At 39.8% G+C, this 23,832-nt stretch overlaps 1 protein-coding gene across 7 annotated transcripts; it reads right to left on the reverse strand.

Moving 5' to 3' along the window:
* Positions 1 to 9: 9 nt before the first annotated feature.
* On the reverse strand, positions 10 to 23,264 carry blnk (B cell linker). Of its 7 annotated transcripts, none has more exons than XM_080449954.1 (24): positions 23,162 to 23,264; positions 17,679 to 18,276; positions 15,601 to 15,647; positions 8,483 to 8,548; positions 7,930 to 7,976; positions 6,386 to 6,438; positions 6,160 to 6,280; positions 5,320 to 5,423; positions 4,708 to 4,777; positions 4,531 to 4,608; positions 3,792 to 3,817; positions 3,643 to 3,665; positions 3,436 to 3,492; positions 3,201 to 3,228; positions 3,027 to 3,078; positions 2,757 to 2,811; positions 2,612 to 2,639; positions 2,384 to 2,411; positions 2,189 to 2,264; positions 1,960 to 1,991; positions 1,663 to 1,718; positions 1,439 to 1,522; positions 1,004 to 1,159; positions 15 to 508 (listed from the first exon to the last, which is right to left on the reverse strand). In XM_080449954.1, the coding sequence occupies exons 3-24, from the start codon at positions 15,627 to 15,629 to the stop codon at positions 392 to 394; spliced, it is 1,386 nt and encodes a 461-aa protein (XP_080306080.1). In that variant the 5' UTR covers positions 15,630 to 15,647; positions 17,679 to 18,276; positions 23,162 to 23,264; the 3' UTR covers positions 15 to 391. The 7 variants fall into 7 exon arrangements, with proteins under 7 accessions (XP_080306074.1, XP_080306080.1, XP_080306076.1 ...); XM_080449951.1 differs by having other exon boundaries at positions 16 to 508; positions 7,930 to 7,979; XM_080449952.1 differs by having other exon boundaries at positions 16 to 508; positions 7,930 to 7,979; positions 23,158 to 23,218.
* Positions 23,265 to 23,832: the final 568 nt, after the last annotated feature.

A 23,832-nucleotide genomic window follows, 5' to 3' on the forward strand; every position in this document is an offset into this window, starting at 1 on the left:
GATTGAGCCATTCAACACAAAGACGACCTTTTTATTAAAACAGAATAAAACATGTTATGTTCAGGTTGGCTCCCTAAATTGTTTTATGGAAACTATATCTGTACAGGCTTCCTAAGCTTTACTGCAGCATTTTTAGTTCTTGGATTTGGTTTAATGCAGTTTTCTCCTGAGGGCCATTTATTTCAAAATGTCAACAGTGAACGAGTTGAGTTTAGAGGACTGTGAGGCAGTGAGCTATTGTAGCGTGTTCACCATACAGTCCTGAGGCTGGTGACTATAAATATATACAAAAATGGACTTGGAATAGCGTCAGGTTATTCTGCAAATAGTGGTCTGGCACGAGGCTTGGGACTAGGTTGCATCTCGGACAGTCGGCTTTGTCTTGGTTCCCTTATGGCCTCACAGCATAGCAGAGTTTGGTGGCGTCCTTGTTGTGACTCTGGGTGTCAATCAGTACTAGAGGATTCCTTTGATGGCTCTCAATCATGTGGGAAACGCTGCTGAAACGCTGAGAAGAGGAGGATAGGATTGACATTCAGATAATTGTCTTTTCAGACTTTTCAGCTTTCAAGAACGGGGGGCGGGGGTGCAGTGAAAATACAGTTTCCAATGAAGAACGTATTCAGTGCAATAAAATCCAGAGTGTTAACTGGACACGTGGAGGGTTTTGATGTGTAGGAGGTTGCACTACAACCTAACTGGAATCCAAACAGGGACAGATGTGGAGCCTAACCTAAATATACCCTGAGCGTAAAATTACAGAGAAAACTCTGTTAGATCACTACTCCCACCCTGAGTGACAAAAATAAGGCCCCTCTAAAATAGAGGCTTTTTGGATATGAGCCAACACCCAGATATCACCCCCACATGCTTCCTTTTGCTGTCAAGAGAATGAAGTCAAGCTATTACAAGCTATATTCTCACACTCGGCGTGTTAAATGAACACTGAGGATTTTACGGTGTACTGTAATTCTAATTCAAAACACCAAGACCTTGTTAGTACCTCTTCTCCTTTCTTCTCCCTTCCGAGTGCATACTGCAGAGTTGCTGGAATGAATCGCACTGGTATGTTGTACACCCGGTCGTTGTATAAGACCGCCAACGTGTAGGGTTGCTGGGTGTCTTGACCAGAACTTTGCCTTACCAGAAACGACCCATCCTGATACAAGAAAAAGATGGGCTCACATAAACAATAAGATAAGATGTGGTCATATACAGTATCTGCTTTTAGAAAATATGAAATGACAGTGCATACATATTACATACGCTGTCACCAGTCCACACAGACGCCCACTCGCACTCCCTCACCCACTCGCGCTCCCTCACACACACACACACACACACACACACACACACACACACACACACACACACACACACACACACACACACACACACACACACACACACACACGACTGCCCATGTTTTTTTTTTTACCTTATTTGACCGAAGCAACGCATCCTCTGCAGTCTTGCGGTCACAGTCACCTGCATACCAGGGTTTCCTGTGCAAGTCCTCTCCCTGAAAACAAAACATTATAAGACTTTACATTTTTAAAACAATCCCTCTGCTCATGCTGTACACTGTATATACACAGCGTATGGACACTGTTGAATGATTTATTCCATCTGAGAATTCCGGTTAAACATTAACTGGACAACCTTTTCTGTATCTACGGGCCCATTCTCCGTGGACACACTTCCTTTGTCAGGCGGTCCTGGAACGACAGGAGAGTAAAGTCACTTGATGTAATGTGGAATAATTCAGGACGATGTAGCCTATAGTATCATCATGAGTGTTTACACTGTGTTCAATAATGAATGCGTGTCATAAGTAATTCATGAAAGAATTGCCTGTATATGATTTGTCATGGAAATATGACAATGTAAAACCTTAATGCTTGGGATTATCCACCTGCTGTAGCTATTAAGTCAGCATGAGACACAATTAATACTTACTGTTTGGGGTCAGAAAATGTGGTATGGGAATCCTGCAAGGGAGATGATAAGCGTAATTATTTTCACAAATCAAATAGCATGTAGTATACAGGAAAATATCCTCAGTGTTAATTTAGCTCTGAGAGTGCAGCCTACTGTTGACGTGCCGGGAAATGCAAATATCTATATTCCAAACAACATTCAAATATACATTGATAACCGACACACAGGCCTGTAGTGCATTTCTTACTTTGGACGTTTGAAGTCAGTTATACTTGTTTTCACAGGGAGTTTGGGGTTGTCGTGCCTCATGGGTAGTAATGGACCTGTGGGAATAAGACTGTGCCGTCAGAATGTCCACTGTCTTTTTTTTATTCATGAAAATGTAAACACAAATAGTATGCAGGTTTCTATGTGGTATACATGTATGAATATAAAAACCTACCATCATCTCTGTCCATCAACTCTGGTTTCTGCAACAATATTCTTATTTAATGATTTTCGACATCATACACAGGCACTGAACTTTAAAATGCATTGGCTGGCTAAAACGGACACATTTACGGTAATGTTGGTTGAAACCATGCAAAACCAATCAAACTAATGAATTAATGTAAATTATGAATGGTAATAATATTGCTATGAGATTTTATTGATAAAATGATATACATACTGGTCTGAAAGCTGGCTTTGGTGGCAAACTGCAAAGAAAAAAAGAAAGAAGAAAAAACAATGTTATATGGCATTCAATAAACCACTTAAAAAATATTATGGGTAACAGTATAAAGTCATTGCCGAAGCTACCATGCAACACTTACTCTCTGGGCTTTAGCGCAACTGGTGGGCGGTCCTGAACAGACCTTATACTTGACCCTGCAGGAGTAGACAGCGTGGTTATAAATCTGTACTCTGACCTTATATTGTACATACACAGAACTGTCTGTGTCACAGATGTATGTAATTTCACTATCCATGCACTAGATGGCGCAAACAACTGACATTCAAAGGAAGTCACAGTTTTACACAAATGAACACTCAAGATTGAAAAAGAAATAGTTAATGGAGTAACTACTGCCTTTGATACTTACTATCAGTTGGGTCACAAACTTCATATTTATCAACATCCAAGGGCTCAGGGACCTGGACAATTACACAATTGATCAAGTCATAAAGTCATAAAAGTTCTACACTCTGTATTTAAAATCGATTTGATCCTACTACACTGTTAAAGTACATCATCCCTTCAGTTTGAAATGACTTACTGGAAGAGGCGATTGCCTAATGTTCATTCTGGAAAATAAAAAGAATGATTTATAGTGACTTATGTTGACATTACATTTACACACTTATAATGCAGTATAAGTATGTTTATAATGCATTATAGATATGGGCTTGAAGTAAGGTGTTACCAACGACACACAAACACCTGAATATCAAATAACAAAATAGATTGAGAACATAATATAATAATAGTAATACTGACATTCCTAGTCTTACCTGGGGCTTAGAAGAGGTGGCAAAGGACGTGAAGGTTTTGGTGGGATTAGAGGAATTCTGCAGTGTAAATGAAACAAAATTCAATTCAAAATTGTCTCTCTATTATTTTCCATTCAATGGAAAAGGCTTTTAAAGGTATGAGGTTAACCTGGTTCTAGTAAGGTAAGAAAATAGAGAGTTTTTTTAGGAAGTGAGCTCAAAACTGACCTGTTTACTAGAGATGAGCTCTCCTTTAAAAACAGGGGGAAAGGTTAGTTCCATATGTCAAAGATTATTATACAGTACTGTATATTATACAGAATATTCCCAACAAATTAGATTCATAGAGTAGATTGTAGAGTCATTAGACTATCTACCTCTAGGTCAGGAACTTCATATACATCTGAAACGTAACCAAGATCAAAGTTAGGGATAGAAGGAAATCATTATTATTAAAGCATACAGTAGATGTGTCTATAATGCACTATAAACAAACATATAAAGCATTATAATCTGCTTATATCACTGTAGGATCACAGGATCTATATAGTTGTAATACATTGTATTTATACTCACTGTTGTGATGCATTATAGTGTAATTATACATGGAAGTCACTGTAATGGTCAATTACAGTTACCCCTAGGAAATGACATTTCCTAGGGGTAGACAGAAACGTTTTGTGACAAAATGAGAGAATGACACTACGATCCTGGCCAAAAGAAAGTCTCTGAGTGACCAGTAATTATGAAGTACTATGTTACTTATAAGTCATTATAAAAGTCTTTATAATGTGTTACGATTGCTTTATACTATATGTACTTATGAGTGCTTATAACAGCATTTATACAGTGTTATAAGCAGATTACAATGCATGTTTATAATGCATTATAGACATGGGATGCATAGGAAGTGTCACCAGGAAAAACAAAACAAAAACAAAAACAACAACAACAAAAAACCTATACATACATTTTCCTTATCTATTAATGTGCTAGAAATGTTAGGAAATCGGTACTGGATATGAGCGTGGGTTCCCTGTTCATTGAACTGTAACTTGTAAAGGTTCTACAACAGTTTTTAATGGCTCTATGGCGGTTGTTGTGGTTTTAGCCTACCAGGGCTAGGTGGGCATTCAGGTACAGGTTTTGACACAAAGGTTTGCACTGCTCTGTTTGTGCGAAGTATCATAGGATCTGTGGAGAAGCATAGGAACATTACCATAATTATCATTATTATTATGATTAGTTATACTGCCCATGTCATATTTCTTTCTATTCATTAGAGTATCTTACTAGGTGGTGATTTCTCAGTAGGATTGATGTAGTCATCATCATTAGCAACCTCTGGATTGATGTAATCATCCTAAAAGTTAACAATGATTAGGTACAGTATTGTGTAAAAATAGGCTGCATTGCATATTCACCAATACATACAATCTGGTATAAATCTCCCTTGTGTCCCAAACTAGGCCAGCCTGATAGCCTACATACACAGCAAAATCCTGTGTTCATTCAACTCTGAACCTTACCGGTCCATTTTTAAACATTCAGCACTAAAGTAACACTCATAATGTTGCAGTGCTGCAGAGACTTGGCTTTGATGTGCAGTACTGTAACAGTAAATATGTTAGTTTTTTTGTTGTTGTTGACATATGTACTTAGCAGATAGTACAGCCTTCAACCTTAGACAGGAAACAGGCTGGCACTGGAGATGCAGCAACATATTCTCACTCTCAGGTTGTAGGCTAAGGCTACTATATAGTGATGACTTGGGGCAAAATCACCCATTCCGTCATCCTTGAGACGACATGCAACACAGCTCATGTGCCACCAGGTACAATATGAAATATATAACAAAGTATGAAAGACATCCATCTTCTTTTTAACTGCTGTAAGTTGTATTACTTCATCATCGGACATCTGGCTGGGTGCGGGTGGTAGTGGTTTGATGTTTTTAGCCGGGCGTAAGGGCTTCCTGGGCTGCTGGTCAGGCCTTCCACGGCAGCTGTCTGAAAAAGAGAAGCAGACAGAGAAAAAAAGGGACATAAGCTTTTGCATAATGCAGTTCTCTGACGTCAGACGCAGACATTGTGGTTCATTTACACTTCTTCGTATAACCATGTCGCTTCTCAAAAATAACCAATTTTCCACAGAAAAAAATGTGTCTTATCAGCCATTTCAGAGATAGTGACAATGGTGTGATAGTAAGAAACACAGCTAAAGCGATAATACAAAGTTAACTTTTCATAGCATTTTTGTTATCAATTAATTGTTATGGTTTGTGGTTGATTGGGTCGGTGGGCCTGCACATTCAGGCTATACAGTAGGTGTTGTATTTGGGCGTGACAGCGAATTAAGATTGATTTGTATTTTGTTGCATGCTGGAGTTACGTGCCAAAAATAGCCAATCTACAAGCTCACAAATTGGTGCATCGCTAGTACACACTTTGTGAGCTTGAAGATTGTCTATTTGTGGCACACGATACCATCATACAACGGTGTATAACATTACCGTTACACACGTTTCTCAGCCTTGCCACCATTTCGATCGGGTTATCAAACAGACAACATTTGCATCTAAATTGGTTGCTGTCTCAATTACTGAGGAAAAGACAGAGTGCAGGTTTTGCCCATTTTAACAGACTTCTTTCCGGAGTGAGAATTTGTGCCTTTTTTTTATTATGATGTTCGAAACAAATAAAAGAAAGAAAGAAAGAAAGAAAGAAAGAAAGAAAGGATACTGACCCACATACTCTCCTCCTCTGTGGAAGGAAGCAGAAGGTGTTGGGGTGAAGACTCTGTGACTAGGGGGTGGCTCATAGTTGTCGTCGTCATGGTCTTCCAGGTCTTCGTATGTGTCCTCCTCCTGTGGCAGTGAAAATATTCAATGTATGTGGAAAGATAAATACAAGTATATAGTATACATAGTAGGCTAGTCTTGAGCGTGCTCAAAATGCTGGTTTTGACTTACAAATTCAGCTTCAGACCATTGTTCATCGCCATCGACATCCGAACCTGATAGGCCTATACAAAGATAAGGACAGGTTTATATAGGTCTATATGTAAATGTGTTATTATAATGCCAAGCATGAAACATATTTTGTGTTCACATCATGTATTTTTGAAGCCCGATGACTTAGGGTGGAAATGCATTTTGTATAAATATTCTTCCACTGTAGTGGTTTCCATTTCCTGTTTCCATCTCCTTATCCCTTGATTGCTAATTGACCACCACATATTTATTGATAATTGACTGCCACTTGTGTCTTGTTTAAGGGGTGTGTGTGACATTTGCCCCTAGGGCTTTAACATTCAAAGATTGGTTTAGACCACATTTTGGTGTTCTTGGTCTAAGTCTTCAATTTTACTTGGTTTTGCCTCGTCTCTGACCAGAGGATACAGGTTTTTTTTTACCACTCATTTCTACACAGTTGGCTACTGACAATTTACTGAACTACTCTCAGTGTAAAAAAGTGTTGTCTACTACTGTAGCCTAATACAGGTGGTGTACATTCTTGAATTATTCGGTCATGGCCATTAAGACCTGAGGCCGATTCTACAAATGCCTTCTAAATCAGTAGTTCTCAAACCTTTTCGTGCCAAGGACCCCCAATGTATTGGCTGCAGACCCCCCATCTGAAAATATTTTGTGCCAGGGACCACCCAGAAGAGAAGATTTGTGTAAATTTGTTTTTTAATTTGAAACACTACTCAAATAGCAGATGTACAAGCTTGCAGCGTGGCACAAAGTGACGTGCTGTGAGCTTGTAGATCTGCTATTTTTGAGAACCTTTTTGAGAACCTATTCTAAAAGAGTTTTCTGAAAAACGCATGTTGCTATATATATGGCTAAAATCTAAAATGACACAGATGCTTTCCAGGTTTTAATGGGTTAATTAGAATAAAAAAATTCTTCCAGTCTTGCTTTTGACTCGGTCTCATCCCCCCTCTATCTCGGTCTTGACTCGATCCCCTTTATGTCTCAGTCTTGACTCGGTCTCGGACCCTACCTTTGATCTCTTTATCGCACCGGAATTGTAGGGCCTTGTCTTTCTAGAAATGTCTCGAATTGAGTTGAACAGGACTGTTGATTGATTTTGGACTCCATACAAAATGTCTTTGGATTGAGATTAAATGCTATTTTTGTAGCATTACTGTTTGATCATCTTGAAGACTGGAGGGAAGTTGAACAAACCTTTGACTAAAGGAGGTTGTAAGTGTCTGACAACACAACAGAATGGCCATTGGAGTGTTGTCAATTATTTTCAGAGGGTCAGGCAACTGTGCTTTGCGCTACGATATGAAAAATATTCATATCTAACCTGTTTAATTATCAGCTCACAGGTCTCAGATTTTGTTTTGGGGGTAATATTTAATATTTGATAATATATATGATATCGTTGATATGATATATAATAATATGATATTATTAAATAACATTAGCTCTGAAGGGTCTTACATTTTATTTTTCTCATAAGATTTTAAGTGGATACTGTTTAAAAGAATAGTTATTACCTTGGTAGTCTCTGGCAGGAAGTTTTGGAGTAGACTTGCTTGTGAATCTGCTATGTAGAGAGATTTGTGGGGAAAAAGCATTGCAAAAGGGTTCACATGATTTAAGGGTACAAACATGTCCTCAAACGCGTTATACAGGATATAAATAAAGATTTAGATTGTAACAGCTTGAGTAATGATCTCATGATTACATCTTAATTTTCACATAATAACAAACAGTTTTTGTCAAAGTGTTAACAGCACATGTTCGCATGGTTAGTTGATGACTATTATAATAGAACGAATTACAAGTAAGGTTAATAGTTTCATCTCAGTAAACGAAAGTGAGAAAGCAGCCATCTGTTAATGTATTTCAGTGGCCATCTATTTTCAGTTTGTGGGTCTGTGTGCGTAACAGTTGAGAAAAAGGAATTGAGATTTTCTACGTGTGTGCGTCTACAGTGCTATTTCTGTCAGAGTGTTGTCTTCTGTGCGCTAGGGTGCAAAATGTCCATCCTTATATTAATACATGTACTTTGTATACTGCAAGTGAACACATCACTTACAAACTAACCTTTTTAGTTTATCTAGCAAGCTGCCATCACTTTTCTTGATGTCCTGAACCATCTTCTGAAGCTGCCTGGAAAACACATTATTCTGCATCATTATTTACTGCCACATCCTGAGAATTTCTTGGCAGTTTGAAAGCATGAATTTGACAGTATCGTGTGTTGAACAGCGCTGGACAAGTAATGTCTGTTATCATTACACTCCACACTTACTGTATAATAAGCAAAGATACACTCAGGCTTGCAGAGGCTCTATACTATGCAATTACAGTGTGAGAGAGGTTGAGGGAGACATGTTTGAGACATGTAATTACCCCAGCAGTAACATTACACTACTGTATCTCACAAATTCTCTACAATATGCACATTTTTCACTTTCATGGCATGGTTTGCACTTATCTTTGGATTCATGTATAGGCCACAAAAGGTTGAAATAGCTTTTCATAACCTTTTTCGTAACATATATGTGATGAAACGATGACTCGTGACTTCTCTTTTTTTTAAGAATCCTATAGCGTTTGCCCTCTTGCAGAGTAAATGTAGACTAAATAGCACAAGTCTAACACTTCTGTTTACAAACAGCAATCATATCCATAACAGCCATTATAAAAACATGGACTGAATTATGATTATTTTAAAAAGCATTATCTTATAGTCACAGCTGATCGTTCTTCAAATTCTCTGCAATAGGAATATTATTTATGTTTTCTACAGTTAACAGTTCTATCTCTTGGACAAACATAACAACATTTTAACACGTGCTTACCGAATTTTTGTAGTGGCTGGAGCAGCTAGTTTACTGAACGTTTCCATATTCATATTTGATCCAAGAGCTTACATTTTTAGGCATCATTCCTCTAATACACTGACCGTACTCCTGTGGACTGTTTCATTGTAAACCGACTGTGTGCATGCAACAACCATTTACTCATCATATTGTCACAGATGGGAGGGAAGTCATTAGAACCACCTCTGCACGGATGATCACTTCTCTTTTCCATTCCCCCTCCCCCTGTGCATGCATGCGCACAGGCACACACGCACGCACGCACGTGCGCAAGTAAGCGTGCAGACACACAGAGTGGTACATTCATGCTATGACAGCAACTGCATTTGGAAGCCCTACTCATCCGTAGGCCTGTATTTAAAGGCCCCCTCCAGTAAAGAATTTAAAAAACAATCAAGCTGTGCAATCAATCCATCCAGTTTATGATGCAAAATAAGTGTTATGCATAGGTGAGCCTCCTCTGCTGCACACCTGAACTTCTTTTGGTCACTTACATTGTGACTGGAAGCTTAACTTATTTAAAATGTTTGATATGATCATTAATGGAGTATGTGAGTTTGGAGGCAAGAATCTGCACCCTTATACAACACCTTTATTCAAGTCAAGGCAAGCCTGTCTTTATAAACTGTAAATTATTATTATTATTATTATTATTATGCATTTGAACAGGACCCCAACGGAAACAAGTCCGCAAGGACTTTTTTGGTCGGACCTTTTAGACAAAAGTATTATAAATGTAACATTTTCAATCAATCAATCAATCAACTGTACTACTGTAAATTAAAATATCAACTGTAACTCATGCTGAGCAGTAGGTGGGTGTTTTCAACTTCAGAAAAAGTGTAGGAGTGAGGTCATCACGACGAGACCTTTGGAAAGTACCGTGGCGTAATCCTAACTTTTTTCCCTGCTAAACTTTGACAAGTGCTGAGAGTTAAAATGATGACCGTGCATCACGGTCATCAAGTGTGTGGGGCCCCCACACACTTCTTCTCTGTGGAAGCACGGTGCTTTATGTTCTCGTGATAGGCATTTTACTAAGTCAACCACAACAGGGTTGAAGCAGATGTGGAGGAACCAAGGATATGTAAAGAAGGAAAGGAAAGATCCATCACTTTCTTGGTCCAACAATTCCAGGTTGCTGATTTGTCAGCCTTGTCAGGCAAACTGGCCTGACTGGCCATCAAAACAGAAGTTTGATGGAATGCAATGAAGTTAATCGGAGCCGGGTGGACAAGCTTATGAATAAACACTATCTTCTAATGATTGCGACCTTCGTTAAATAATCGTCTCAGAAAACTAAAAGAAGACATATCACACTAAGTTTTCTGGTCTCTTGTTTTTCAATGTGCACACTATATAATATCATTGAGTGATCTGTCTGCATAAGTTGTTAGAGCAAATATTGCCCAGTCAGACACGTACACTGTCTGTGCTCTTTAGATACCTCAATACAATAGTGTGCACATAGTCATTTGTCTTCTTTTATTTTCCTGAACCGATACAAATATTGTTGATTAATAAGCTGTATTCTGCAATGCATTCCAATTGTTGTATTCTGCAATGCATTCCATTGAACTTCCGGCTACAGTTTGCATCCCAGTGCGTCTATGGCACATACTGTACTACAGAACACCTGTCTCCTCCTTCTTTAAAGTTAATTGCCTGTGGTTAGCAACCTGCATAAGAGCTGGACTTTTTTGGGTGGAAGAAGTACTCAGATGTTTTACTCAATTGAAAATACCACAATATAAAAAACGTATCTGTTATTCACATGTTTTACTTACTTTGTAATAACTCCACCCGCATAGCCGCAGTGTGTAACCTCTGGAGTATATGCTGGCCTTAACTCGCAGGCTACGTCTCATATATTGTATTAATAGTCCTAAAAGTAACAAGCAACTAAAGCTGTCAAATAACTGTAGTGGAGTAAAAAGTGCAATATTTGCCTCTGAGATGTAGTGAAGTAGAAGTTTAAAGTATCCAAAAATGGAAATAATCAAGTAAAGTACATGTACCTCAAAATTGTACTTGAGGGAAGTACTTGAGACAATTTGTGTCAATGTCAAACATGTTAACAAAGGAAATAGGTGTTGGACAAACAATGATCAACAGTAACAATAAAAATGTAATCTGCCCACTGGTTCTCCGCTCCACTTGTTTATTGCTGTTCTCAACGTTTCAATCTTACTCAATAACCTTGATCAGGAATTTACATTTGAGTAAGATCTAGTACGATCGAAGCGTTAAGGACAGCAATATACAAGTGGAGCTGAGAACAAGTGCGCAGATTAACATTTTTATGTCAAACATTTTGTCCCGTTTCTGGCTGTGGGAGGCAATAGGATGTGACTGAAGCGGACCTCGCTTTTCTTGGGCATAGCAAGACAATTTCAAAGCAACAAACTATGTGCTGCAACTTAGTTTTTAAACATGATGCCTACTAATTAGTAATACAAATTGCAACGAGCTACATTACCACAAGGTCTCTGATTATAGGATTCAAAGAAGCCCCTATTTTGAATTTTCGGTCAAGAGTGTTTTAAATGTTCCAGTGTGTCTTCTCTCTACTATTTTGTCTGCAGTTTTAACCACTTATTTCAAACATGTTCAAAAATAGCAGATCTTCAAGCTCACAACGCGTGGTATGGCAACAAGTTGGGAGCTTAAATTAGATCTGCAATTTTGTTATTATTTAAATTTTCACCTATATTGACTTGTCCAAAATAGTGAGACCAGGGTGAGAGTGGTTAAGTGCCCACAGTAAACAAACAACAAATGCCACAAGAGTGACTGAGTTCGGGCGTCTGCTGGCCTAGCGGTCCACGCGCATACCACATAAACTGGTAATCCAGCATAACAGCGTGTCGCAGGTTAGACTCCCGTTCCCAGTGACCTTTGCTTTATGTCTCACCCCCATCTCTCTCCCCATTTCCTGTCAGCCTACTGTCCTGTCCAAATAAAGGCATAAAAGCCCCAAAAAAAAAAAAAGTGACTGAGTTCAACAGCAATTCTCGGGAGCGCCCGCTGGCCTAGCGGTCCAGGCGCACACCACATATAGGCTCTAATCAAAGATGGTTAATTTATGAAGATACGCCATCCCAATCGGAGCCACTAGAGGCGACATGGTACACAAATCCTACACATGGTCTCCTAAGTGGGCGCCGGCGTCTGACGACAAATCTCGCAAATGTCCTATGTTCACTGGTGCTAGATCCCGCGAGAGTGTGAAAGGTCGATAACAAAGTTGATTCTCTCCTGATTTGTCTCTCTGAGAAAAGCCATTTAAGTATGACAATCTTGGGAATATTGTGTTGCTTGTGACGATCAGGTCCAATATTTAGTTCAGTGACCCTGGGGCTAAAGAATGGTTCAGAAGCTGTGTTCACGTTCACTCTTCCATCGGAATGAATAGACTCCAACCTGCTTCCGGTCTCCTAAAAAGGCGTCCACCTACATGTCACATGAGATGACCTGTCTTGCTATTTCTGTCTTGGCTCTAATGTTAGGCATAGATATAGAAACCTAGATACCTCATTGGCCCCTGCAGTTCATTGGAGCGACTTATATCTCGGGCACCATTTTGGAGAAGGCAAGCTTCCAGAATCTAGTTGTATAAAGATATAACAGGATATTTTTATACAACTAGCCCCGGAAAAGACGCGCTGTGATTGGCCAGTAGTCAGGAAGCTTGCCTTCTCCAAAATGGCGCCCGAGATACAGACGCCTCAGAGCCGGAGGAGGCGTCTACCTTATGTCTATGTTCGAATCCCGTTCCCGGCGACCTTTGCTGCGTGTCACTCCTCGTCTCTCTCTCCCTGTTTCCCGTCATTCTCTACCATATACTATCAATAAAGACAGAAAAGCTAAAATAATTATCTGAAAGAAATAAGAAAACATAAAAGCGATTCTCTAACCTCACTGGTGGGCCATGAGGATATTACCCCCAAATAATTGGCAAAACACAAAGATTTAAATGATTATGTAAAAAAAGAAAAATCATGGTATTCTTTTCTGGTACCGATAAATATGAAAAAAAACAAAAAAAAAACGGAAGTCTCGCTAGACGAGATTGAAATCTCGAGATTTCAATCTCGTCTAGCGATTGAAATCTCGAGATTGAAATCTCGTCTAGCGAGACTTCCGTTTCTTTCCGTTTTTTTCCCGGTTGCATAGTGTACTGTCACTATGAACGTCAGATTAAAAAAAAAAAAAAAAAAGCTATTAAAATACGTGATCTAACGCAATGCCTATAGACCGCCGAAGTCTGACGTCATTTACACATCCTTTGTTTGTCTACCTGGTTCGCAGTTTTCCACCCCCGTTCTGAATCCCATAGACGTATTTAATATCGCGTCAAATAAGAACTGTGTTCCAAAAATAAACAAATGACCCCGGCGGGTTGACTCTTATGGATATGAAGCATCAACTGACGGTGAGAAAACGCTAATGTTACTTCCGCCGAATTAGTTACATTTTCGCCAGAAACAGACTGTATCAAATATAAGTGACTGACTATGATAAACGATACAGAACCTCCTCCCTGACAATAACGCCGACACGCGGTGTTTATTTTTGGACCACAATGCTTATATGAGACGATTCTAAGATGACCCAATGTTATTCTCCATAGAGAAATTACTTCCGCAAACCTGGGGATGAACGAGTGACGTCAGGACTTCGGTGCTCTATAGGCGCACGTTTTAAGCTGTGGCGGACCCGGGATGGAGTTAAGAAATTTTTCTACTGTACCATACATCCTAAGATATCATAACATCATAGAAAAGGTAAGAAAACCGTGGTCCAAAATCCCCCTTTAATGTATACTATGGTAGTTCCAATGATCCACGCCGGAACAGAATTGATTTTCTTTATCATTAAAATAAACATGCTCTGAAAATGAACTGGGCCCACCCATCTGACAACTTAACACGGCCCTGATCAGAAAAGATTGAGAACCACTGCTTTAGAATCCTACTCATGCAACTTCCTGATTGTACAAGTTCAAGATTATGCAAATAGTTTATAAAAGCACACACATCCAAACGATAAATACTAGGTGCTGGACAGAAGAACACCTTCAGACTCTTCTTGGTCTGAATAAGAGCCTTACGCTTGAAACGTCATTTGAATGGAAACCAATCAATTTTCATGGGAGCATTATTTAATGTGCAGACTTTATTCTCCTGTTTTTCACAAGTTCATGATTAACCACTTGAAAAGAGGAACTCACGAGAATGACAACACACAAAGGCATGACCGCTGGAAAAAAAAGATGTGTTCCTCTCTCTCTCTTTCTCTCTCTCTCACACACACACACACACACACACACACACACACACACACACACACACACACACACACACACACACACACACACACACACACACACACACACACACACACATATGCGCGTACACACGCACGCACGCGCACACACACACACACACACACACACACACACACACACACACACACACACACACACACACACACACACACACACACACACACACACACACACACACATGCGCGTACACACGCACGCGCACACACACACACACACACACACACACACACACACACACACACCCACATGCGCGTACACACGCACGCGCACACACACACACACACACACACACACACACACACACACACACACACACACACACACACACACACACACACACACACACACACACACACACACACACACACACACACACACGCACACGCACTCTCCTTTCTCTCTGCTGCATAAACTGCGCTGACATATTGGAATGGATGCATGGAAAGATCCTGCTGAAAGTGTACAAATTGACCACTGTTCATTTTGTGTTAACACTGATCAACAATAAAATCCTGAGGATTAACTGAATTCAGAGAGTGATGAATACAATGTTAAATGTTTACACTTTCAGAGTTAAATTACAATGAAACCATACACAGTAAAATCCTCAGTGTTCATTTATCCATTCGTAACTCTGAGGAAGAATAACCTGTACACTCTTGAAGTTCGATCAACACGGATCCAATTTGTTACACTTGTACACTATCAAGATTCAAGAAGGTTTGTTTGTCACTCACTCATATAGCGGCAAGCAGTTAACCACATGAACCCTATAGTGTCCCTATTCTGTGGAGAACCTTTGTCAAAAATAGCAGATCTACAAGCTCACAAGGGGTCACGCTGGGACGAGATTTGGCGTTGAGGGACAAAAAGGAGCGGAGCTATAAAGCCCTGGGGGACCCCGGTTAACTAAGTATATAGGTTTTAAGTGGTTAAATTAACACTTTAATTTTTTCATGTATAGAAATAAATAGTAAGTTACTTACGGCTGGTGGCTGGGGCCAAATCTGTTCATGTCGCACTGATAGACGTTCTACAGAACAATACAAGCACAGAAATCAACAGTGATGTCAGCTGTCAGATGTGAAAGAATCTATCATTATTGATTATTTATCACATAATTATTAGGCATGTATAATATTTTTACACTCTATAAAACAGAGTGTTTTTACACTTTATAAAACATGCATTTGGAAATGGGTTATGGCAATGCTGTATCCTAAAGCAGACCTTTACTGTACTGCATCACCTCCTACCTAAACACTAGATGGCACCATGTCACAAAGGAGATTTTCAATGGACATTTAACAAAATAAAAGCTGACTAACAATACATTTCTATTTAAAGCTGCAATCTGGAACTTATTTGAATGAATACAATGTTACTTTAACCTGTCTGTGTGGTATAGTACGTAATATATCTAGCATATCTGCAGCTGTTTGGAAGTGGTTTCCCTACTCTTCAACTGAGAAAATGTAGACCCTGGGTGTTGGGTAGGACACACACTGGTTGAAAAGTAGTACTGCAAAATGCAATATCTCCTACAGTGTAGGAGATATTGCATTTTGCAGTTATTTTCAACCAGTGTGTGTAGGACCTACACGTTTTCAAGCCACTGTAGGCCTAATTGTTCTTTCTTTCTTTCTTTTTTATTTGTTTCGAACACCATACAATAAAAAAGTCACAACAAAACAATAAAGTAAAAAATACAAAATATTTAAAAAAAAACTATTCCAACTATCTCAATGAACAATACATCATAAGTGTTCGAAAAGGAGCAGGAAGAAGCTAATGCTTATAATATCCTACGCCCTATTACAGTTTTATATTAACACAAAATCTTATTAGAAAATATATCTTAAAAATAAAAAACGAATAGAAAAAACAAATGTATACATACATTTGTACTTCAATACAACCGTCCTCATTGCTATACTTCTTAAAAATGCTTTTCTTTTATTGATGTTTAAACTGTGGCATACTTTGTTTTATTTCTTCCTGAAGTTCATTCCACAACAGAGTAACCCCACAGACTGAAATGCAAAAAAAAAATTGTGTGTAGTGCGAACAAAAGGCTGCCGTAAATCTTCCTTCCTTCTTAGGTCATATCTTCCTACTACTTTATCCTTAAAATTTTTTTTTTGTCTGATATAAATATAATATAGATAATACAGTGTTAAATACATTACTTTATGATACCCTTTTAACATAACATAAACCATTAATAGTACAGCTTGCAGATCTGATCTAATAACTTTCTAGAATCAGACAAATTTGTCCAACTGCTCAATATTCCTGATGCACATTACTTTGGATTGCTCTGCTTGGCCATTCAATTTTATGAACACTTTGCAGTTTGCAGACCAAGTAGACTGAATCTTTCCCTGTTTCCTGAGGAACCTTGCTTTTCTTTGCAATTTCACCATTTTTCTTTGTAAGATGCTCATTAATGTAAACATTTGAGCCCTTCAAATTCCTGCCCTGCCTAAGCAGATCGACTTTATACTTCACATTTGCAAAGCGTACCATTACAGCAGGATTCTCCTTCAGGTTCCTTGTTCCTAGAGTATGGCAGGCCTCAATGTTGTATATGTTTTTGCCCAGAAGGAATGCAGTCACCTGCTCCTCTGTTGACTCCTCATGATCTGTACTGTCTACTCTCTTGTCCTTTGTCAGGGCATGTGAGTATGACCGTGGTTTAACCTTCAGATCAGTTATTATGGCGTCATTAATTGGTGAGTACTGCTCTATGTCAGACACTCTGTTTTCCAGGTAATCAGTTCTCTTCACCAGCTCTGCGTTTTGTATCTTAAGATCCTTTGATAGGGTCATCACATCAGCATTCAATGAAGTCATAGCAGCTTTTAATTCTTCTATTTCCTTCATTGATGCTTTTAAGTCCTCAATGTCTTTTTTCATTTCCTTTGTGGCCATTTTGACCTTGCAACACAACAGACTCTTCAACAAGCCTATGCAGATCTAGGTTAAAGACTAACCACATGCACTGCCTTAGCCCGTTACTTTAATGTCAGATAATCCTGGGCCTGTACTAGATGCTTGGTACCTGGCCTGCTGGAGCCTGGTGGTGGCTGGCTACTGTTGGCCTTGTGGAGCCTGGCTGGTGGTAACCTGGTCTTCTCCCAAGGGCTGTTGTTAGGCTGGTGGAGCCTGATGATAGCCTCTCCCAGGGGCTGCTGGTAGCCTGTTGGAGCCTGGTGGTAGCCTGGTCCTCTCCAGAGGCTGCTGCTGCCCGGTGGTAGCAGGCTGCTTCCGGCCTGGTGGAGCCTGCCTGGCCTGGTGGAGCCCGGTGCAGCGCCGGACTTACCGTTGGGCTAGGGTGGGCTGCAGCCCAGGGGCCCCCAACTGGGGGGGGGGGGTGCTCACAAAAAAAAGAAAAAAAAGGGGGGCCTCAAAAATTACTCTAGCCCAGGGGCCTCAACTCCTATAAATCCGGCCCTGGCCCGGTGGTAGCAGGCTACTTCCGGCCTGGTGGAGCCCGGTGGTAGCAGGCTGCTGCTGGCCTGGTGGAGCCCGGTGGTAGCAGACTGCTGCTGGCCTGGTGATGTCCAGGAGTAGCAGGCTTCTATAACCAAGTGGAGCCTGGTGGTAGCAGGTTAATGCTAGGGCCTAGGTGCTGCTGCTCTCTGCTGCTCTGCAGCACTCTGTTGAAGTGGAACAGCGTTTATTTGTATACCTGCACACCAGCACACACACTGAGCGTTAACATGTTATTATCGGAGTGCACAATATTTAGGCCACACTCAGGTTTTTGATTGTTTGATTGTTGTGTACAGCACCTTTCATACATACAACAGATTGTTGCTCAATATATTATTCAGTACTTTACCGAGAAGCACAATATAAACCCGTATTAAACATTTTCAAGAAGTTAACAAGGAAATTAAAAATACGAGTGGCTGCTTTACAGCCGTAGTAAATCTCACTGGAGTTTTAACTGTCTAGCCATTGGCTGTAACCATAACAACTTGATTAAAGTCTTTACAAACCCCTTCAGCAATTCTAACTTAATTACTATCTGCCAATATAGTGCTTCTTATCACAGCTTACCTACAGTGCCAACTCACACGTCTAGTAAGATTAATAGGTTATATCAGGATTGTGTCCATTTCATGATGTATCAGTGTAACTTGAAATATACATGTGTGACATACAAGTACTGAAGTAGTCTTTGTTTTTGCAACCCTAATTAGTATTATCTATATTTTTGTAACGCCTAAAGGAATTTTCTTCACAATTCCTTGTTTCCTAGAACTTTCTTTTTTAAATCTGCCCTTTACCTTACAATTTGTGATAATTCTTTTGTCCTGCAATGGAGGCAGTTGTGATTTGTAAATGAATGAAAAATGATTACCATAAAATATGCAACAAATCCCTCTAAATTATGTATTTCTCTTTTCATTCATAATTCATTGCTCCAGGTCCTTCCGAAGCTCTTCCTCTATCCTGCTTTTTGTCATAAGATAATGAACATCCGCAATAAGAAGCCAAAAGGTATCTTATTTTCAAAAACAATATGGTGAGCTGTTTGCAAGAAGTTACTTGCACAGTGACTTATGGGACATGGACATAACATGGCTTGTTAATTTAGATCTGAATAATATGAATAATACATGTCTATTTGTTTATAGATTTCCTGTTCATCAAAAGTGCATGATTTGAAGTTACCGCTAGATCACACAGTAGCTCACAGAAGTCAATGGTGTGACCAATTTTTGTTTCTCATTCTCGTTGCAGCAGCAGGAATTTAAATCTTACAAACTTACAATGAGTGAGCAGGTGGTCTCATGTTGTTGTGAGGATCAAACCTTTCCCCTTTGAGTTACGGACAGTTTCTTTTACAAGCAGATCGCTCATCTGAAGATAAGAATCTTTCTGACAAAAGAAGGATATAGGCTAGCTCCACCCATAAGCCTGCTGCACGATGAAGCCCTTTAAGCAAGGATGTGACTGTGATTTAATCATTTGCAAATCACTGAGTGGGATCAATTGAGATAAAAGCCTTTACCTCCTTCAAAGAAATGAACCCATGCCCGCACAGTTACACTCTTGATCTTGTCACTGGCTTATGGTAGAAAAAAAAGTATCTGTTTGAAATCAGACTTAGCCTTTTGACTTTGAATAAAATATCAAATATTTCACCCCAGTGCCTTCCCAGCCACTGCCCCCAGTTTTAATAATTTATGGGGAGTGTCTGGGGCTGTTTGAATGAGACACAACGGCACTGTGCCCTGTTTCAGTACAGTTTGCAATGCCAGTAGCCTCCACTTTTGTGATGAAACTCCGACATAAAACAGATACTTTCACTCTGGTTTCCGTTTCCATTCCTTTTTGTATGAGCTCAGTTCATCTTTTGTGAACTTGAACCTGTAGTTCCAATCCGAAATTGGGAACCGCTTGCTCACTTGTCTTGTCATGTGCCTCAAAATCTGTCAAGTTGCTGAGTTGTCCACTAGATCTGGGTCTCATATAATTTTCCACTAGATACTCAAATACTCTCAGTATACCTATTGCATGTCCACTAGATTCTCCAACAACTCTCAGTATAAAGTACCCATCAGATGTCCACTAGATGCTCAAACTACTCTCAGTATGGAGAACCCATTGGATATCCACTACTAGATGCTCAAACAACTCTCAGCAGTCTGCCCATCGGATGGTTCCTCAGTCGCACGACTGGCAAGGACTCAGTATAGTAACCTAGCAACACCATTCAGAGTGCGTGGTTGTTTTGTGAGGCCGTGTATGTGGTTAAAGAGTGTGATCAAAAGGACCACTGGAAATTAATGACCACTTATGTATGCTTTAATATGCAACATATACTGTAAGAGGCTGGTTGATTAAATGGCAAATGACCAAGTGGTTGGTTTGAGATTGCCACACTGCCAACCCCTATACTGTTGGTCTTGAGGTCGAGGAGAGTGTAGACAACTATGTGTCTCCTTTGATATGCTGCTTCTTTTCACCTGACATTGAAGAGTTTCACAATGAAGCTGTAACGCTTACAGACGAAGCCAACTATCCCCTTCACTCCCCGCTGAACAGGTACCCTGACCAACCTCTAGCAGTTGCCAGTTTCTCACCCGCGAATGCAGCCAATTCTGTTTGTTAGAGCGCCCAGCCAAGCCAGTGGCACGTGGAGTAATTGAACCCCAGTCTCCATGGAGGTGGGCAGGTACTTTACCCCTGCGCTACCTGGACACAACACTCTTTTCTTTGATGTTATCAAGGCATGCCTGACTAAAATAATGTATATTTTATACTGGAGCTTCAGTTCATACAGAAGTAGAGTTAACAGTTTAGGAGCAAGAAATGTATCCGACAGATACCGTATACTATCCCAGTGTATCAGTTTGTAGTTCATAGATAAACTCTATAGAATCACCCATGGTAACATCAACAGCTCTGTTGTTCAAAGTGTGATATGACACATGTCTATGTAGGTACATCAATCTAGACTGCACTGTTTGCTATCACAGAAGAAACATGTCAAATCTGGGGTTAGGGCAGATATGATCTTGAGTCATAGAGATTCTGTCTGAAAGTTTGCTATATTCTCCCAGGTTAGGGACAATTCAGATCCAGTGATCTCGTTGTTGAATATCAACTACTTAAACCCTATACTTTAGTTGGCCGGATTCCCAAGGGCTCTATACTAGGCTCCTTTTGTTTTTGCTCAAACTAAATATCTTTGTATCAAACAGACGATCTACAGGCTCACAACAAGTAGTGCTGTGACACGTTGTGAACTTGAAGATCGGCTATTTTCGCGAAATGTTAGCCCCAAAATAGGGATGCTAGGGTTCAAGTGTTAACATAGTGCTCTCTCAAACCGACACATACATCCTCCTGAGTTACAGCGCCCTGTCTGGGATGGAGAGGGAAGACCTGAGTGGCAATGTAATTAACGGTCAAACCCTGCTGGGAAATTGTACTCCCTTTTATTCAACTAAAACAGAAAGAAGTTAGTGAAGCACTCTCAATATTATTTTCATATCATGTTTGCACACGCAGCAAAATCCTCATTGTTGATTTATCCATTTGTAACTCGTAGAGTGCACAGATGTAACCAAATGGAGTCTTATGGGTCCATTTGATTTCATTTAAATCAGTGAGTATTTTACTGTGCATGTTTGAACACAATAAAGAGAAGGTTACTAGTCTTTAGTATCAACTGGACTACAGTTGCAGGTTGGAATACAAGAACGCTCGTCCGGGCCAAATCCAGCGACCTCGGAACGGTCGGACCCACGTAGTTCTGGCCACCAAAGTCCACTCTCCCCATTCAAATCCGGTGACCTCGGAACGGTCTGACCCACAAAACCCGCCGACCTTGGAACGGTCGGACCCACAAATCCGGATACCTCTGAACCTGAAGGTCAAAATTCAATTTCTTCCCTGAGCAAGCGGGCAGGCTTCATTAGCTCAGTGGTAAAAATGTCTCCTGCGCACCAGGGTTCAAATCAGGAAAAGTAAAAGAGGAAAGTTACATGGTGCAACTTTAAGCAATCAATGAGCATAAATTCCCTAGAAGATACACCCCTGTGGTAGCTAATGAAACATACTGTATTGTTTGCCCAATACCAAGGGACACCCATTGTCACATGACTTCTAGTGAAAGGTCCCTAGCAACATGAAAGTACACTATCTGGACAGAGTTTCTGTCTGCATGTGTTACATGTGTTAGAGATGTTCTTCTTTTAAAGCAATAATTTATTGAAGATTTGTATCCATAACAAAGCAAGCAAGTGTGTGTGAAGCTATGGTGATGTATCCTTGCACAGTATGAACATGGCAGTTCCTGGGTTCCATAATCCATATGTGGATCCATATAGCTATGGGATTGATCAATACTCTTGTCTATCTTGTTGTTTTGTTTAGATCTACCCTGGTATCTCACACTTCAATGCTGATCCTTTGAAACATTAATGTCTTTGATTGATTTGGTCTCCAATCCCAACTGACCAATATTTTGGGGGTAAATAAACCAGCCAGACATGGAGGGCTGAATTGGAAATTCATGTAGAGCCTTTCCAAACAGCTTGAACTTACAAAGTATTGCTTTGAAATGCCACGTAAATTGGAATCCAAACAAATTCATTGAATAATGAATAGAAAAGAAGGCTTGCTCACAGAACAACTCAGATGTTGTAAGTCAGCACAAGGCAACATACTGTACTGATGATGAGTGAATCTTTTTTTAGGCAACCACATACAGTGTGCAGCCTACTGTATAATGGTATGGGTAACATATAAGGACTTTCTTGCTAATTCATCATATTCCATAGCATAGAGCAAAATATACCTCTACGACTTCTTCCCAAGTTCTACCTCTGTCTACAGTATATTCCCGCCTACATAACGGAAACATATTTTATAGATGAAAGGGGATAAATGCGTTCTCTATTCCTGATCCATGCTGTTTTCTGACTCACAAATAAAGATAGGGAAAACTGCTTGAAACTTGGCTAAGCCTACCTTTGTAACCTTGTTTTAAAAAGGTATGTAAATAAAACCGTACTTACTTACCCCAGGATGCATCACGTCACAGCAATTTCACAGAGAGAGCAGGTGGTCCTACAGCTATCTACGCCAGTTGTGTGTGAAGTGTGAGTACAGTAACTGTGAGCTGTAAAGCAGTCAGAGAACACAATCATTCCCTAAGCAGAAGTCAACAATTGTTACACTCACTTCCACTTTAGCATGGTGGTTACACAATCGTGGGTTTGGGAAGTAACAAGGTTGCAAGTCTTTATATCTTATACACTCCTTATTCTGACAACTATGGGATTTATTTTCTTAATTTCTTTCTCCTTTAATTTCCTTTTTTTTGCATTTAATGTTGTGAGAGGATTAGAGCGGCAATCAGAGTTTCAGCTTATAAACAAAACAGATCTTCAATGCTGCTGTAAATAACGATTACGATTGCTTTTAATTGCATTTTGTGGATAATCATATAAAGGGAAAGTGTAAGATGGGACAACTCATACAAGAGCCTCTGTCCATCTATAGATACAGCACAGTCACAGCACATTCTTGCATTTGGTTCTGAACATTAAATCACACACACGCACGCACGCGCAATATACAATATATATATTCAATATACAACTCCACTTCCACAGTAAGAATTACACAAGAATTTACTTCAACAGAAAGAGGAAGTGATTTATCTCACACACACACACACACACACACAC

Source organism: Gymnoscopelus braueri, assembly GCF_963280865.1.
Source record: "Gymnoscopelus braueri genome assembly, chromosome: 14".
NCBI lineage: Eukaryota > Metazoa > Chordata > Actinopteri > Myctophiformes > Myctophidae > Gymnoscopelus > Gymnoscopelus braueri.